The 19,673-nt window shown below is 37.1% G+C and overlaps 1 protein-coding gene across 1 annotated transcript; it reads left to right on the plus strand.

Moving 5' to 3' along the window:
• Positions 1–1,254: 1,254 nt before the first annotated feature.
• Positions 1,255–10,275, plus strand: dpep1 (dipeptidase 1). The gene is made up of 10 exons (XM_051901514.1): positions 1,255–1,526; positions 1,960–2,086; positions 2,181–2,313; positions 3,599–3,749; positions 4,220–4,289; positions 5,702–5,878; positions 9,078–9,162; positions 9,253–9,328; positions 9,492–9,627; positions 9,702–10,275. The coding sequence occupies exons 1-10, from the start codon at positions 1,408–1,410 to the stop codon at positions 9,864–9,866; spliced, it is 1,239 nt and encodes a 412-aa protein (XP_051757474.1). The 5' UTR covers positions 1,255–1,407; the 3' UTR covers positions 9,867–10,275.
• Positions 10,276–19,673: the final 9,398 nt, after the last annotated feature.

Here is a 19,673-nt window from a genome sequence, read left to right on the forward strand (position 1 = left end):
CCTGCCATCCATGTGAATGTTACTTTGACACGTAACTTTAATGGAAACGGTATTCCCTGGTGGCTGTGGCCTCTTTCAGCAGGATAATGTGCCCTGCCACAAAAAAAGGAGCACAACAACGAGTTTGAGCTGTTGACTTGGCTTCCAAATTCCCCAGATCTCAATCCAATCAAGCATCTGTGGGATGTGCGGAACAAGTCCGATCCATGGAGGCCCCACCTCACAACTTACAGGATCTGCTGCTACCATCTTGGTGCCAGACACCACAGCACACCTTCAGAGGTCTAGTGGAGTCCATGCCTCGACGGGGCTGTTTTGGCAGCAAAACACCATATTAGGAACGTGGTCATAATGTTATGCCTGATCGGTGTATATTTGAAGTCAGCATTTTTAAATGAATAGTTTTATATTTCTCCATTGTTTTTAATTTAATCATGCCTATCGCAACGCTTCATGGAATTGTAGTTCTTTCCCTCATTTCACAGTCTTGTACCTTTGTATTTTGTCAGATTTTCAAGTACTTTTTTTGCTTCAAATCAAACTTTGCAATGTTATGATTCACCTCGTAGCTGGTTGGCTTGGTTCATGGCTTATAACACTTTAACGATTTTAACTTGTTTTTTTTTTTTTAAATCCCTATGGGAAAAATTAATGGAAAAAATAGTACTACAGAAAAAAACACCGCTGAAAAAATGGACACTAATTCGAGTGCATGGGTTGCACACTCATTATTGCAGTGCATTGTGGGATTGAATGGGTGCAATAGACAATCTCTACTATATGGTTTTGGACAAATGACTGTTTCAAAACAGTTTTCCTAAACTTGACCTCCGTCTGCCATTGGTTGATAATAGAGACTGATAATAGAACAGCATCTCAGACTGAAATCCTTTATTTGGTCTTGCTCACGCATCGAACGGTTCATTCTATTCAACATTTATTCCATAAATGTCAATAATTAACTGATTAAAATTGTCATATTGCATTGAGCTGAAGTCTCTCCAGCCAAAAGAATACCTCAGAAAGATAATGGTCCAGAGGGCACACAACCCGCAGATGGACTTTAAACAAGAAAATGCAAAAAACGCTCACTTATTGTACTGTTACGCAGTCATTTATGTCACCTTAGTCTATCATTAAAAAAAAAAGACATGGCTTTTATGGGACAATTTTACAACCAATAATTATACATTAACTCACATTTTGTGCATCATCATGATGATGGGAATTTAATCCCTGACACTGGTCTTTTACACTTAGTGTATCTCTACACATAGGCAGAGAGAGAAGAAGATATACATCTGTGGATATTAGTAGTCAGCTGAAAACAAGAAGAGGTGAGATAGATAGGGTTATTTAAGGAGCAATTCCTAATTAAAGGTTATAGAGAGGGTAAACAGTGTGGTGATGATGGAATGGACCAAGACTGTGTGTTTAGTGCTCTGGGCTTTCACAATCAACTCTATAGCAGATGAATTTAGGGATCGTGCACTGAGCCTGATGGCTGACACTCCACTTATAGATGGGTAAGTCTGTCTATCTGTCTATCTATCTATCTATCTATTTCAGAAAGTTCGCTTTGGCAAGCTGTTTCGAACTCCCAAAACGAACCCCAAACGAGCTTCGTTTTGGCCTGATTTTGTTGTAAAGGACATCGCACCAGTTCGTTCTTCGATTTCGCTTGAAGAATATCAGGGCCTTAATCCTAATCCAGGGGTGTCCAAACCTGTTCCTGGACCGCCACTGTCCTGCAGAGTTTAGCTCTTAGCTTTGGGATTCATTTAGATCGTTGAAAATTAGTGCATGTAAACATAATGTTTTGTTGGAAAAAACAGCTGCCAGAAAGGAAGAAAAACATAGGAATAGAAAGTTTAATTCACACAAAGGAATTTTTCAGTGTTTTCCCTTATTATCTATGATTCTGTTTGAAAGTGATTTGTCGTCTCTTTCATAAAACAGGCACAATGACCTTCCCTGGCAGATGAGGAGCTTGTTTAATAATCAGCTCAACACAGTGGACTTATACACACTAAACACCACACACACCAACATCCCAAAAATCAAAGAAGGGCGCCTCTCCGCACAGGTACAAACACACACACGAACGTACAAAACATAGGAACAATCAGCCTAACCGGCAGACTGAACCATGTGTGGTTATGTTTGATTTTCTGTTGCAGTTCTGGGCAGCTTATGTACCATGTGAAACCCAGTACAAAGACGCAGTCAGACAGACCTTGGAGCAGATTGATGTGGTCCACAGGATGTGTGATCAATACCCAGAGGTTTTCAAATTTGCTGCTAGCAGTGAAGGTAAGACTGTGAAGGAGCAGTAAATATAAATCCATGTAATAGGTGAATCAAATAAACTTCAAAATGGAATAAAATGACCCCCAGTTACCATCTTTGATTCAACATGAATGATGCCTCAAATTTTGTAGCTTTTTAAGAGGGAAAGTGATAAAACCTGTGATAAAATTTGTAATCTTACATGAAGGAGGGACCCGATGGGATCTTTTGATTTCGCCCAGTTAGAACGGTAACACTTTATTTAATGGTGTCATTGTTAGATACTGTATGTTACGTGATCTCGATTTAAACGCCCACGTGATTCTTATTCCTAAATAAACCTTTGACAAGTATGATCACAGCGAACATTCAGATCTGCATTCTGATCCAGAGAGAGCAGTTGTCATGTAAAGGCATGAAACAGCGTCACAAACAGTCTTTTCAACCACACATTATCATTATATCTGTCTTACAATAATTCAAATTATTACAGAAGTACTGGGATAAAAGTTTGTAGTTCGGATATAAACACTGATGTCTATGGTAGCGATCAAAATAGAGCAAATTACCTTTTGAAAGTAACTTGATGCTTCAATTAAAGATTGTATTAGTTTCACTGTTACACCAGTAGGTGGCAACAAGTGACTTAAAAAATGGATGTCATTGAATCATTCATTCAAGAGATTCATTTAAAAACACTGAATCATCCAGTAATAAAACAAGTCCAGTCTTTATGAGTGAGTCATTGATCATTCATTCAACCCGATTAAAAAAAAAAAAAAATTCTAATATTTTTTAAAAATACTGTTTTGTTTATTTATCTATTCAGAATCATGGGAGAATTGTGATCTGTATTTTTTTTTTTTTTTTTTTTTCTTTTTTTTTTAAACTGTGATTCTCGGTTTATCCAGAATTGGGCAGCTCTAATGTATGTACCACAGTAATAACAGTAAATTATGCATAATTAAATGCAGCTGTACCTAAGTACCTATACCTAACCATATGTAACGGAGGCCAGCTAGTAGTTTAGCCGCCTTGTTAGAGTGTCCGACTCCCACGGCAGAGACCCGCGCAGAGCGGGGCGAGTAGGACCTGGGTGAGGGGTTACACATAACCCAATAGTAAGTACATGTAGTACGCGTAATATTACTCAGTACTTAAATGTATAATTACACCATAACAAGGATACCTTAAAATAAAGTGTAAACCAAAGTGACAAGCACTGTAACTGCAACCAAGAAAATGTATGTGTATTTATAATTGTTTATTGTTTCTAATAATTTTAAACTAAGCTAATTTGTTGTTATAGATATAATGCAAGCCTTTAGTGAAAACAAAACAGCCAGTCTGATTGGAGTGGAAGGTGGACATTCGATTGACAGCAGTTTGGGGGCCCTGCGCACTATGTACCAGCTGGGCGCCCGGTATCTCACGCTCACACACAGCTGCAACACACCCTGGTGAGTGGCTGTTCTCAGTATTTACCTCACTTTACAGAACTAGATAAACAAATAATCTGAGATAACACCATGCATTCACCACAAAAATGTTCATACTGGTTGGTCCTGCAAGGTGAGGAAATAACATGTCATTTTGGCATGATGTCATTAGTTTGAAGTACACATAAACCTGTACCAGAGGACAGTAAATGGCTTCTCCATAACACACCCCGTAACACACCCAAAACTGTTTTTTGACAGTGTGTGGAATTCATGGGAAATCCCAGGCTTGTTCTGCAACTTTTACCAGCATTTGCATTTAGTCCACATAATACATATCTGATGTGGGAAAGAAAGCGTAGGTTGAAATGAAAACTACATCAGTTTTCCGAAGAAAACCACACGTGCCTGTCCACATGGGGAAGCGATTACAATTTCAACTGAAGGCTCTGTTGTTTTGTTTACTATATTTTGTTTTCACTTCCTTCTAGGGCAGACAACTGGCTGGTGGACACAGGATCTGATCCTGTACAGCATGATGGTTTGTCTGAATTTGGCAAGGTTAGACACACTTAGAAATGCTTTTATGTCAGATTTGTACACTGAAAAATGATACTTTGGACAGACTTAAAATAAAAAATACTCTAATTTGTTACAGCTAGTTTATACTTTTTCTTAAAGTGTTCCTGTTATGTTATTTTAAAGGTTCCTGTTTTTGTTTCGGAAGTCTCTTACAATAGGTTTACAGTACATGCATCAAAGGTCAAAAAACACTTAAATTTTCTCATAATGTACATAATAGAAAATTACATCTCTCTCAGCCCCTTCTTTCCCAGAGTTGCCTCTTCTCTGATTGTTCAGCTGGCTCAGTCTGTTGTGATTGGTCGACCGCTTACAGCACGTGTCGGAAACGAAACTCCCAGTTTCATATCAGAATTTCAGCTCTTCCTCAGCACTTGATACACAATGATGCAAACAGTAATGATGCCGTTGTTTTCCCCATATCAATTCTAGCGTGAGTCCTCATGCTTTTAAAAATAGCGTTTTCTCAACACGTCGACAATACGAACCAAACTCTTCCAGTCTCAGCTACAGCTACAGTGTTTGAGGGCGGGGTAAAGTAGACATTGTTTGCAGCCAGCCAATAAAGACCATAGGCTGGAATTATGCAAATTTGCTACACCGTTTCATAGGTTTGTAACAGGAAGTGAGACTGGAATTACTGACGACTCGTTTCGGCAGTTCAGAATCGATTCTTTCTTTTGGGAGACAATAACTTTATTTGTCATGCACTTTGATCTTTAAAACTTTTTGAGACATTTTACATTCATAGACAGCTGTAAGTTAATATTTGAACAAGCATAATAGGAGCATTTATACTTTGGTTCAATAATATTTATTTTCCCAAAGACAAAAACATTCAAAGTAAAAAGATTATTTATTATAAAGACCAAGCCATACTTAATCAATATATTTTCTTTAACCAAAATGTTACTTAATAATGTTGCTCAATATATATATTTTTTTATATGTACAACTTAATTCCACCATCTAACAAAAGCTAAATTAGCTATTACATGAAATTAAAAACATTTAGTTAGTCAACGTTTAATTTAGTTTACTTACTATAAATAAAGACAACTCTGAAAGACTTTAATGTTTATTGTGATGTCTTTTTAAAATATGGATCACATTTTTGAAAAACACCAGAAAAATTAATAAAACCCACAATAATTTCTGCAGTCAGTAGAGCTTGCGTCACTGGACTGCCCTCAGTTATGAACTTACACAGATGATGTAGAATCAAATATATCTATTACTGTACCACATTACTTTAAGGATCGATATTAACATAAAGCATTTAATGGACTTGGTGGTGGTTAAAATAGGCCATCCTGACTTGCTGTCCTCTTTTAGAGAAAACTTGACTTGTTATTGCTGTCTATGGTGACCATTTTGATTTACACTTTCAGCAAGTGATCCGAGAAATGAACCGGATTGGAATGATGATTGACCTGGCTCACGTGCCTGTGAAGGTGATGAAGCAGGCGCTGGAGATCTCCGAAGCCCCTGTGATCTTCAGCCACTCTTCCGCCTACAGCATCTGTAATCACAAGAGGAATGTTCCTGATGACGTTCTTATGGAAGTGGTAGGTGCACCATCAGTTTACAACCTCAAACTGTTACATAAGAGTTTATTGCCCAAAAAGACAATGAGGCACTGTCATATTCATAAAAAAAAAAAAATGTGATGTGTTACTTATTTACTGATGTATAAAAAGATGTTATAGAAGATAAAACCATGGCAGACTTCAAAGAGAACACAATAGTAACAAATAGAAATATAAAGATTAATTCAGATTAGAGATGATGCTTTAATTAAAGGGGGGTATCACACACAGTTTCTGCCAATCTCATGTTAATCTTGAGTACCTATAGAGTAGTAGTGCATCCTTCATATCTCCAAAAAGTCTTTAGTTTAATCATATTTATAAAAGATACATACGCTGTACCGAGTATTTCCCAAAACAGCCGAGCGCCTGGAGGCGTGTCATGTGAGCGGAGATAGAGTCACGAGTACGCGCAGCTTTTGTGTAGAGATCGTCTACAAGCTATCAATGATCAGCTAAACAATTGTATTTAAACACACAATACACCATCGCATTATCCATGGATAACTTTTGAATCACTATAATGAATATAGAGTATGAGTGATGAATAATGAATTTATGAATTCACTACATTCGTGTTGTTTACATTATATGCACTTAGGCGCCTATTGCCAACAAAACAGACATTTAAAGCAGTTTTACTCACCACCTGTGGTGACCGGGATCATCATTGCTGTGACCGCTCCATCTTTCAGTTTCAAACGATCTGTAAATCCAGCGTAGAACTGGGCCTTGTTTATAAAACATAAGCGCCGATCCCGAGGGCTCGAACAGCCACGGAAAAACACAAGATATTCTCCATTCATTTTAACCAATAAAAAAGTGATTGCAACTATCAGTTTCTATGGTTATTTTAATAACAAATATTGAAAGCGCATCAATGTAATGCGTGAGAACAAATCTCTCAGCTCCACTGAACGCTGGGTTCTTTGGGAAGCAAGGTTATCTTTCCCTCACAACCAAAAACACACTTCTTTAATGACATTGTTGATTTCGTGCAGTCATGTGACCTGTGCAACGCTGCCGATGACTTCCGTAAACCCGAACGAGCATTGATGGGAGTGCTCTTGAGCTCTCGCTCAGGTTCACGTGTGCGCGCGCGCCCTTCCGGGAGAAGTGCCCATACAAGGAATTATGCCCCCGTTTACGTCACTCAGGCCGATACTCGAAAAAAAAAGTCTGAATCCTGTGAGGATTTGGAAGAGAATTTTTGGAACAGAAATACTCTGTCATACGTCCAACTCATGTTTTGAAACTTTGGCCATGTTTAGCATGAGAATCCAACTCTTTAACAGTGTAAATAAGTCAGAATACATAAAATATCATTATACCCCCCCTTTAAGCAACACCACATGCGTAAGACTATTGTTGTACTTAAAGGGGTCATGAACTGCATTTTTTCCATTAATATGCACTTATAATGTTAGTATGATTTTTACATCAAAAATTGTCATAATTTAGAAATAAAAGGCATTTTTCCTACCCTGATTTCAGCCCTCTGATTTAAACGCTCTGTTTTAAGGGGCTGACATCTTTGCATATGAAATAAGTAGTACATGTGGAATTCTTTTGAATACATTTACCTCATTTATACTATTACAGCTGTCAAGATTAACTAATCACGAAAAGTGTTGATTATAGCATTATATTTAGATTGTGGCATGAAAGGTTGCAGTGATGAACATTGTAGCCGATCACAGTCATGTTGTTGAGCGCATGAATTCAATGATCTTGTCATTGCAACTCGATTTCTGCACACTAACGAATTCTTTCATCATTTAAAGTGCAAACACGATGTAAATACAGTAAGAGATTCATAACGGGAGTTTTGGCGAGAGTCCAGAAGTCCACTGATCTCGCGCTGTTTGATTGACAGCTCCAGCGACTATAAAGAGAGCGTTCTTTTTTAATTTAATCAAAATTTAAATAAAAGATTGAAATTGATCGTTCAGTCACTGGCTTGATTAACTGATGCATAAATTGCAATAAACCATTTTGAGACAAGAACATCTGACTGTAAATGAATCATTACATATCAGAAATAACTGATCACAGATCAGGCACTAGACTAAGCATGGTTACTTACATGTTGTGGCATTAGTGTCGGCTCCATATCTTACAATAAAAGTTTGTTTTGCCGAAATTGTGACTGATTTATCAAAGAATCCACAGTGAAATGTACCAAAAAACAAAGAATGCTCTTCTGGGACTTTCACATAGTTGAAAATAAATTATCCTTTGGAAGGTAATGTTATTTTTAGTCCAGTGATCCTGTATCGCTCTTCTCATCTCACTAACTCGTGTTTTTTAAAGATTTAAAGTGCCTCTATTATGCTATTTTAAATGTTTCTCCTATAGGTTTAGATGCATCCAAGGTCAAAAAACACTTTATTTTTCTCATAATATACATTGCACATCACCTCATTTCTCAAAGAGTCTGAAAACAGTTTGTTCAAAGAGTCAGTCTCTCTAAACCCCTCCTTTCCGAGAGACTCTTCTCTGATTGGTCAGATGGCTCAGTCTGTTGTGAGTGGTCAACCGTTTACAGTGCGTGTCAGAAATGAAACACATCAGAGTTTCAGCTCATCCTCAGCACTTGATACACAGTGATTCGGACAGTGATGATGGCGTCGTTTTTACCGTATCAATTCATGCGCAAGTCCTCATCCTTTGGAAGTGCATCAAAGTGGATTTGCATTCGCATCGCATCTTCTCAACATGAACAGCACGAACCAAACTCTTCCAGTCTCAGCTACAACTACAGTGTTTGAGGGCGGGGCAAAGTAGATGTTGTTCGTGGACAGCCAATGAAAACCACAGGCTGGCATTATGCAAATTTGTTACATTGTTAAGTAGTTTTGTAACAGGAAGTGAGACTGGAATTAGCGACGACTCGTTTCGACAATTCAGAATCGATTCTTTCATTTAGGAGACAACTTTATTTGTCATGCACTTTGATCTTTAAAACTTTTTACGACGTTTTACATTCAACAGCTTTATTACACACTGCATGAAAGGTAATATAATAGGGGCACTAAACCATTCCACTTAACAAAATTAGATTTTTCAGACTATTATTTCATATGTCAGGCTGTAAACATACACACACATATTCTTCAGAAAACGTAATAATATGGTTTGTGATTTGGTGTAATTTTTCAAAATGTTTCTGTTTCAGAAAAACAAGGAGGGGATTGTCATGGTTAATTTTTATAATGATTATGTAACCTGCCAAGCGGTTGCTAGCATCTCGCATGTGGCTGGTGAGTTACCTTAAAAGCAATCTCAGTGTCCGCCTAAGAAAACAAGGCAAGACATTAATATGTGACTCCACTTCTATATGTGAAATTCAGATCACTTTGACCATATCAAGAAAGTGGCTGGCGCTAGTATCATTGGATTTGGAGGAGACTATGATGGTGTGCCAAGGTAAGCATGCTGATTAGTGAATAAACTGCCTGCGTTCTAATTTAATGGTCATGGTAGAAGGCATTGTGCTACATTACACATTTGTAAAGCATGTTTATTGTAATAGAAAATTGTCTTTAATTGTTTAAGACAGATGGACAAATAATGTTATGGTTTTGAACAGGACGCCAGAAGGTCTAGAGGACGTGTCAAAGTACCCAGACCTGGTGGCTGAACTTCTTAGACGTAAATGGACAGATGATGAGATCAGAGATGCTCTGGGAGGGAACCTGTTAAGAGTTTTCAGAAAGGTGGAGGAGGTAAGAGCAAGGCACACAAATCTACTGCCTGTTTGTTCACTGAAGATTTCTAAAAGTAACTTATGTTTCATTAGGTAAGAGACCGCATGAATGGAGCCAAACCAGATGATACACCCATCCCTCTTAAAGAAGTCCAAAACCCCTGCAGGACAGACTATGGTTATAAATCCAGTTCAACACGCACACAGTCTTTTTATCCACTTGTCTTGGTTCTGACACTGCTAAACAAATTATTCTAATCAACCTTTGCTTGGGACCTTTGATAAAGAGTTGGCCTCAAGTTTAGTTGAAAATAGACCTTAGCAGGCTTTTTTAGAGTAAAATACTGGCCATTTTACAATTGTTTACTCTGAAAATTACAACGAGGGTTAACAGTGTAGACTAAATAAAGAAAAATTAAAATTTATTTAAAATTTAGCTTTTTACTTTTGACTAAAATGATGACTTAATGGTGAAATGACTTAGCCTAAATAACAGATGTCAGATGTCTGTTCAGTGACTTGCCAGTCAAATGTTTGGACACACATGTTCTTTATTATTAATATTTTCCTTATTTTAGAAAAATAATAATGTCTTCAGAACTATGAAATAACACAAAGGGAAGTATGGGAATTATGCAATGAATGAAAAATATCAGTATTTAAACACTTTCTGTGTATTGTGGTTACTTTGCACTTGGATTCAACTGAGACATCCTCAACCAGACTGCAATTCATATGGTGTAAATGACATCAGTAGCAGCAAAGTCACATTGGATGTTTGTGTCATTGTTGTACGTAGTCCTAGTTTATAATGTCTGTCAATGTTCCCTATAACACCCTGGTTGCATCCGAAATTGCATACCTCCCTACTAAATAGCAAAAAACAGTGTGAATTCACAGTACTCATAAAAGAGTAGGCGAAAAGTACCCAGATGACCTACAACTTACGGCGAGATTCTGAAGTGTGCGTACAATGGACAATTACTATCCCATGAGGCCATGGTACAGGATTTGTGAATGGCAGTGAAGGTCACATGATAATGACAGCATGGTGAATGTAGTATGTCGAGATTACACACATTCATACTATATAGTACATACTTGTTTAACGCTCGTAAAGTTATTACTTATTCAAAATAAGTACCTACTCAAGAGAGAGTATGCAATTTCGGATGCAGCCCGTGTCCGCAATGGGATAAGATTCCAGCGACAAGCAATTTGTCTGTCCACACCAGACGCGACACGACTTAAGACGCGACAAAATGAACAAACATAACAGCCAATCAGAAGAGCGTGTGGGCGGAGTCTCTCCGCAAGCGCACTGCACTAGCAAACAGATGCATAAGAACATAATCAAATTCATAAATATTACACCATTTTAACATTATTAAAAATACATACTGAGTGACTCAAACGATCTTTGTCGTAGAATAGACTCAAAGTTTGAACGTTCTTGTCTCCTTTAAATGTTAAATGTTCAATATCTGAGGAGGATTATCCATTGTCGCTTTCAGTATGGCTACACAGCAGGGGCGTTTCCTCTGAGGAGGAGGCAAGGGAGGCAGTGCCTCCTCAAAAAATTATGAAAATAATCCATATTATAAAAAAAAAAAAAAGCAAATATTACAAAATGTGACAATAAAAAGTGTACAAGTCACTCGTTTTTCTAAAGGAACACTGTCCAACAGCGACACCCACAGGTAAAGTTACAGCGGGAGTCCGCTTCTCTCGTGCCTCCCTGGAGCTTATAGAGAATGAACAGAGCCCCTAAAGCGTGCGGTGGGTTTTGTGGGGGGTAATTGAGAATGAATGGGGGAAAGTCACGTGAGAGGAGGCAATGCCTCCATCGCGCTATGATTGGATATGATCGGTTATGATTGGATATGAACGATAAATCCCGCCTCGTTTATGCGTGCGTTCCGCGGGACAGTCTGAATGAACAAAATGATGGCGTCAATGGGAAGACTAATTAAAAAGTAAGTAAACATCTCAGCCACTTAGATATCACTGCTTTGTCACGTCAAAATCAAACTTGAAAAGACCTGAAAACATGACGACTGCAGGGGTTTTAGTGAGCAATCAGCTTGGTGAAATTAAAGATACATCTTTGTGTCTGTGACAGAGTGTTTACAGAGCATGACTGATGATCCGAAATAAGCTGATTATTAAAAAGAACAGCTGAAAATCAATACACAAATAAAATTTTGTTTAACCCTCTATGGTACGGTGTTGCCTCCAGGCAACATAGTCTATTTTAGTTTGTTTTTAATAAAATGAGACTTTTAAATGAACTTTTTGAATGAAACATTAATTACGTTGTTAATATAAAAATACAAAATAGAATTGTATTTGGTTTCTTTTTTGATGTAATATAAAGTAATGTTCATTTAACAAGGAAAATGTGACAACGTTAAAAGTAACAGATATGAATTTACATTTGATTTATAAAAAAAAAAAAAAAAAAACTGAGTTCATTGTTTGCCTCCTCATTTCAGAACACCACTGCACGCCACTGCTATCGTGTCATGGCGTCGCGTTAGACTTGATAATTAATTCTCTTGTTGGGGGAGATTTTAGAAATAGCACATCAGAGGATGGAAACCACCAGTTTTATTTGAATAAAGACATTGAGTGCTATGTAGGACTTGATTTGAAGTAGGCTATCTAAATAATAAGTCAATACATCATCAATCCTTCTTCCAAAACATGTTTTTGTCTTACCCTGATTCACTATGGTAAGCCTACTATAAGTGTTTATCCCCTGGTTTCACAGACAAGGTTTAAGCCTAGCCCAGGACTAAAATGCATGTTTAAGCTGTTTTAACTGAAAGCAACTTCTCTTAAAATATGTCAGTGCCATTGTTTTGTCTCAAGATGCACACCAGTAAAAGTCCTAATTAAACTAAGGCCTAATCCTGGCTTAATCTCTAAACCCTGTCTGTGAAACCAGACCACTATTTTACACATGGAGATGGCATTTTTATTACTCAACAGGTGAGTAAGTTATTTCATTGAACAGATAAATAGCCATATGTAGCTCTCTAACAGAGTTCATTGTGAAGCATTATCTATTGTGAAGGGTTATTATGGTTGTTGTAGCGCTGTGCTGGAGTTTATTTTCAGGAAATTATCGTGTCTATTAATGGGTAAAGCTACAGTAACGTCTTCAGCTATAGTCAGCTTGAGATGCATCTATACTTGTTATATCTCTTAAGCCTAGTAGTGAATATTTTATGATCAGTAATAATCATATTCATCCGCACAGTCACGCAGAGCCCAAGCACAAACAAAACAATGTTATTAAAATGCATGTTTTATGCAGTTTTGCTTTTTAACCACTAGAGGGCCAAAAAGTTATATAGTATAGTATATTTTAATACCCTGACACATAACAATGAATCCTTTTAGGAAAAAAAGCGAATGACAGGTAGGACCAAGAATGTAAAGGTTATCAGTGAATAAAGGTCACTTGCACCTCACTCAAATCTGTTGTATGACTTAAAAAGACTGTAGTAGGCTACACTCACTGCTGATGTATATGATTGCAGTAGTTTCAGTCTGACTGTAAAAATTTTAAACCAAAAGCTCCACCTAGTGGACACACAGTTGAATATCCTGCGTGATTAAAGACACTGCTTATGTAACAACATAACTCTCTATATCTTTTTGTAAACAATGGCAGAATTGATTATATTTGCTATTTGTGACCGGTCTTTATTTGGCTCTGCATTTGTGTGGGTAGATGAATGAGACCGAGCAACAGAAATGCCTCAGGCCAGATTTTATTCTGCATGAATAAAAAGAAAAATCAAAACGAGCCAAAGTGCACGATGTGCTCACACTATGCGTTTGAAATTTACACAATAAACCCCCGTACTGGGTTGCACCGATTGACCATATGTTTCCAGAGATATCGTCAATCAGCATCAGCTATGGATATCAAGAGAATTCAGCATTTCCAATTTATATATTAAATTATTGGTAACACTTTACAATAAGGGTCCATGTACTATACCTGAATTAATACTTAATTCAGCATGAACTAATGATTATTGAAAGCATGAACTAATCATGAACCAATGAAGAGCTAACCTTAACTATGACAGGAGTCATATGGATTCATGCATGAATAACAGCAGCCTTAACTACATGTTAGTACATGTTTGATAGTTAATGCATTAATTAACATTTATGGCTAAACCAAATCAAACAGCCTCTTTAAGAAGGAATAAGAAGTAATCTGACTTAAATAATATTATCAGAGTTTAAACTTTTGACTGCAGCTTTGTCATAAACATTACTGAATAGCACAATTGCTAATTTAATTGATCCTCCTCATCGAATGTTGAAAAGACTAAATACGCTGTTTAGTGTTTTCTGCATTTCTACACGCTATAAAAGGTCTTTATCTGTTTTGTGATGTTGTCTTTCCCTTCAAACTCACCCTCCTGCAACATATGCGCATATCTAACCATACACTAACATCAACTCATGTCTTGTTAATGCATTATTTTGTAATGAGTTTACTTGAGAGGGCCCTAGTGAAAAAAGTATGCTAAGTATACTTGCAGCAAGACTAATTATTAGTATATTTCAAGTGTGTTAATGATTAGTTAACTTAAAGTGTGCTATTTTGAAACAACTAATTTTGTACTAAGTATATTTTAGTTGTAATTAAGTTGTATAAAAGCACAACTTTAAGTATATTTAGTGTACTTTTGTGTGCTAAATAGGAACAACTTCAAGTATACTTAGTACACTTTAAGTATATGCCTGTGTAGGGACTAATTACATGCTTGATTAGTGATATTAAAGTGTACTTAATTTGTGTTATAAGTATACTTTGTGTTATAAATATATTTTATTTGTGTTATAAGTATACTTTATTAGTGTTATAAGTATACTTTATTTGTGTTATAAGTATACTTTATTTGTGGTATAAGTACACTTTGTGTTATAAGTACACTTTATTTGTGTTATAAGTACACTTTATTTGTGATTTAAGTACATTACAAAATAATTACGAGTGTCTTCTGAACACACAAGCAATATACAATGAATATATTATTTTACAGGTAATAGTATATTGTATGCTCACCTTTGGCTTATTCCAAATACTAAAAATTACACACTTTACAGTCAATAACAATACACTTTGTTATTACTTATACTTTGTATAATATAGTAAACATTTGAAGCAGATCAAAACCTTTAATCAAAGTTGTCCTAAAACCTTCTTCTTAGGACAACTTTGATGAACTTTTGATCCACTTTAAAAGTTGACTACTGTACTTTAAATTACATAATCTCACACAATATAGTATTATAATTGTGCTACTGTTTAAATACAGTTTAACAAATTACTTCGGTGACATTTTCCCAAAGTTAAATGCATTTTTTTCAAGGCCATTAAAATAAATAAAATGTAACAACACTAATGAAGAGACATATTTCATTAACAAATCCAATGGTTTTTATTTAAACCTAACATAGATTCAACAAAACTTACCATGTTTTTCATTAAAGAAAAAAAATATTGGACCAATGGTGACCCTCTATACACAAATACAAATTACACATTATATTCCATTTTCTGATGAGCTCCTCATTATGGGTTCCTCAGGGTTCAGTGCTTGGACCCCTCCTCTTCTTCATTTACACTACATCACTTGGTCCCATCATTCAGGCACATGGTTTCTCCTACCATTGCTATGCTGATGACACACAACTCTTCCTTTCATTCCAACCAGATGATCCCACAGTAGCTACACGAATCTCAAGCTGTCTGGCGGACATCTCGGCATGGATGAAGGAACATCATCTACAGCTCAACCTGGCAAAGACTGAGCTTCTCGTCTTCCCTGCCAATCCGACTCTAAATCATGATTTCAGCATCCAGCTAGGCACATCTTCTATTACCCCATCAAATTCGGCCAGAAATCTTGGAGTAATCCTTGATGACCAACTGACCTTCAAAAACCACATTGCAAAGACCACTCGGTCATGCAGATTTGCACTATACAACATCAGGAAAATCAGGCCCTTTCTAACAGAACATGCAACACAACTTCTGGTCCAGGCCCTGGTCATTTCCAGGCTTGATTACTGCAATGCTCTTCTGGTTGGACTGCCATCATGCACAATCAGGCCTCTACAAATGATTCAGAACGCTGCAGCACGTCTCGTCTTCAACGAGCCCAAAAGAGCCCACGTCACGCCTCTCTTCATCTCTCTTCACTGGCTACCAATTGCTGCTCACATCAAATTTAAGGCGTTGACGCTTTCTTACAGATCTACCACAGGCTCTGCACCCTCCTACTTCCACTCACTCTTACGAGTCTACACTCCTACCAGAAGCCTACGCTCATTAAAGGAGCGAAGGCTTGTGCTGCCATCACAGAGAGGCACGAAATCACTCTCCAGGACATTCTCGTTCACTGTTCCTTGCTGGTGGAACGATCTTCCTGCCTTTATCCGGAATGCAGAATCCCTGGAAATATTCAAAAAACAGCTGAAAACTCATCTCTTTCGTGAGCACTTAACCTCATCTTAAAAAAAAAAATCTTCTTATACCTATCCTTTCACTTTCTCTAATCCCTCTCTATTGCAGCTTATGATACTCTGAGCATTACCTAAGACTTGTATTGTGAGCACTTTTTGTGTCTATTTGCCTCGTCATGACGACTCGCTTGTTGTATTCCTCACTTGTAAGTCGCTTTGGATAAAAGCGTCTGCCAAATGAGTAAATGTAAATTGTGTCTGATGGCCGCTTACACAGAGGTAGTGACTGCAGAAACTCGTGAAGAACAGCATCTGTTAACAGAATATACAAGAGATATAAGGTCAGACAGCATGTTCAACTTTTTATTCACGTTTACAATAGTGTGTCTAAATCCTACATTGAACCAATACTATTGTTGAACAGTAAATGAGGATTAGCAGCAGGGAACTGTATCAGTATGGTTTGGCGATATTGTTTTCGGTACATAGTCAAGCATATACCACACTTTATGAATTAATTCGTACAGAATACGGGCCGATTTGACCAATCATATGAACGGGGCGTTTTGGTGCAGCATACAAACATGTGCCATAAACCACCACACACAAACTCAAAAAGGAGATATTAAGCCGAAATCTCGCTCTCTGTTTGTTAAAGAAAAAAAAAAAAAGAATGTTAACTGGTAGACTACAACTTTCCTCTAAATAGCAGCACTTTTCTCTGGTTCTTTCAGGATCGCGTAGGCCATTAAATTCCTAGCCGGTTGTCGATGTATTGCGCTTTCAGTGTTTTATTATACATTGCGACATTGTACTTTACCTGAAACCCCTGAGTGACTGAGCGAGAGGGATTCAGACGAGGACCGTGACGTCAGCAGCTCTGACTGGCTGAAGGCAGTGAGCAACAAAATCTGATTGGTCACAGACCAAGTTGAAGAGACATTTGAATTCCGATAAGTCTCAAGTTTAACCTCTCAACATATTTTTTTCGCATGTAACGTTGCTTGTGCTGCTGGTGTGTTGTTTAATATAGATTTGTGTGTACGATTGTAAAATGATTCTGCCAGTGTAAACTTATTAAACATATTTACACATATTTGGAAATTATAGGCTACACTGCATATATGTATATATTTCATATATTTCAGTATGACTAATGCATTACAAGCCCATTTAATATATATATTAAATGGGCTTGTAATGCATTAGTCATACTGAAATAAATAAGCACAAGTAATAAAATTAATTCCAAGGATGAATAAGTAAACTTAAAAAATATACTCAAATTTAACTTTACATACACCACAACTATTAAATATATTAGTTGATTAGGATCTTAGGATATTAAATAATGTATTTTTTAAATATACTTCCAGTGCATTGTTACAATGATCATTTTCAGCACACAGTTAAAATATACCTCAAATATATTTTTATAAAGTGCAAATAAATACACTTTTAAAAAAATAAACTGAACTTACACTTCAAGTATATTTTTCTAAAATATATTTTTTAGAAAATATACTAAAGTACAATTATTTTAAAGTGTGTTAAAAGTTGTGTTGTGAAAATATGATACTAATATACTTTTTATATATTTAAAGATAGTACATTTTTTGTTAGTATATTTGCAATGTACTATAGAAAAAGGGAATATATTAAAAATACAATAAAGTATACTTTTTTTTCACTAGGGGGCCCAGACATAATTAATTTACTGTTAACTACCTACTAAATTCAGCACATTATTTATCATAAACTTACTATCAAATACTCATGCACTAACATAACTAGTATTTAGGCCAGTTAAGTGATGACGTGTGGCTTTTCAAGAAGTCAGAGAGTGGAGGTACAGTATCATCACGGCCTGTGTCTGGATGGAGATTGAACAGTACTGATCCCAGCAAATGTTCTGACCATGATTCCAGTTTGGTCGTTTCTTTGGGAACCGTTCCACAAATGTTCTTTGTGGGTTTTGAATTTTTATTTAGTCTTTTCTACATTCGATGAGGAGGATCAATTAATTTTGTGCTATTCAGTAATGTTTATGACAATGCTGCAGTCGAAAGTTTAAACTCTGATAATATTATTTAAATTTGTTTCAAAGTCAGATTACTACTTATTCCTTCTTAAAGAGGCTGTTTGATTTGGTTTAGCCATAAATGTTAATTAATGCATTAACTATCAAACATGTACTAACATGTAGTTAACTCTGCTGTTATTCATGCGTGAATCCATATGACTCCTTTCGTAGTTAAGGTTAGCTCTTCATTGGTTCATGATTAGTTCATGTTTTCAATAATCATTAGTACATGCTGAATTAAGTATTAATTCAGGTATTAGTACATGATAATTCATGGACCCTTATTGTAAAGTGTTACCAACTTATTATTATTATTATTATTAGGGTAGGCCTACTTTTATTATTAAAGGGTTAGTTCACCCAAAAATCATTAATTAGCCTACTCACCCTCATATCGTTCCACACCTTCGTTCATCTTCAAAACACAAATTAAGATATTTTTCATAAAATCCGATGGCTCAGTGATGCCTCCATTGACAGCAAGACAATTAAAACTTTCAATGCCCAGAAAGCTACTAAAGACGTATTTAAAACAGTTCATGTGACTACAGTAGTTCAACCTTATTGTTATGAAGCGACGAGAATACTTTTTGTGTGCCAAAAAACAAAATAACGACTTTATTCAACAATATCTAGTGATGGGCGATTTCAAAACACCGCTTCATGAAGCTTCGAAGCTTTACGAATCAAACTGCCAAAGTCACGGCCCCCAGTGGTGAACCGTTGAAATTTCGAAACACGACGTAACTGTCACAGTCACCGTCTTGTCCCGTTTGTTTTGGTTGTCATGTGCTTCTTTGTACTAAGTTCCCACCACTCATCAATCACCATGGACACTAACCACCATCACAGCTGTTCGTCATTTTCATTGTGTATTTAAGTTCCTGCCTGTGTTCTGTTCAGTGTCTGGTATTCTTAATGTTACATGTGTTTGCTGTCGCCCGTTCTGCCAGTCTTTGAGATTAAACTTCGTGGTGTTACTTGAATCTTCTGCCTTCGCCTTCCTTGGTGCACACGCGTTACAGAATACCAGACCAAAGAATGGATTACGCAAATAAGTTTGCGCAGCCACCATTTTTGTTTGTTCACACAGAACTTTTTTCATCTTGCACTCACCTGCCCCTACGACGACGAGACCCTGAAGTCGTTGTTCTGGATCGGGGCGAACTACCATCATCCAATGGACCTCCCAGACACCTCCGGACTCAACTGGAAAGAAGCCAACATCAGGTGTCTGGAGAGTGTCCATCCCCGGTCCAGAGCACAGCCAGACCCAGAGCCCTGATCGTCCCCATGGACCGCGGAGTACTCGTGCGAGCCCCCCGCAGACGGAGAGTTAACCCCAGCTGCGACGCGTCAACCTGAGCCCGAAGCATTGAGGACAGAGGTGACCCGCGCCCCAGAAGAGGAGTCTCAGCGAACGTCTGATCTGGGGTGTGAGCCCACTACATCTGCGGACAAGGGAGAGATGACTATGGAGG

The sequence above is a fragment of the Ctenopharyngodon idella genome, chromosome 7 (genome assembly GCF_019924925.1).
Source record: "Ctenopharyngodon idella isolate HZGC_01 chromosome 7, HZGC01, whole genome shotgun sequence".
Taxonomy (NCBI): domain Eukaryota; kingdom Metazoa; phylum Chordata; class Actinopteri; order Cypriniformes; family Xenocyprididae; genus Ctenopharyngodon; species Ctenopharyngodon idella.

What these genes read in the sequence shown, in the direction of transcription:
- dpep1 (XM_051901514.1), top strand. Translation starts at nt 1,408, where the DNA reads ATGATGGAATGGACCAAGACTGTGTGTTTAGTGCTCTGGGCTTTCACA. An exon ending in GACACTCCACTTATAGATGG is followed by an intron (nt 1,527 to 1,959) that starts GTAAGTCTGTCT and finishes TTCATAAAACAG; the next exon opens with GCACAATGACCTTCCCTGGC. An exon ending in ATGACGTTCTTATGGAAGTG is followed by an intron (nt 5,879 to 9,077) that starts GTAGGTGCACCA and finishes TTTCTGTTTCAG; the next exon opens with AAAAACAAGGAGGGGATTGT.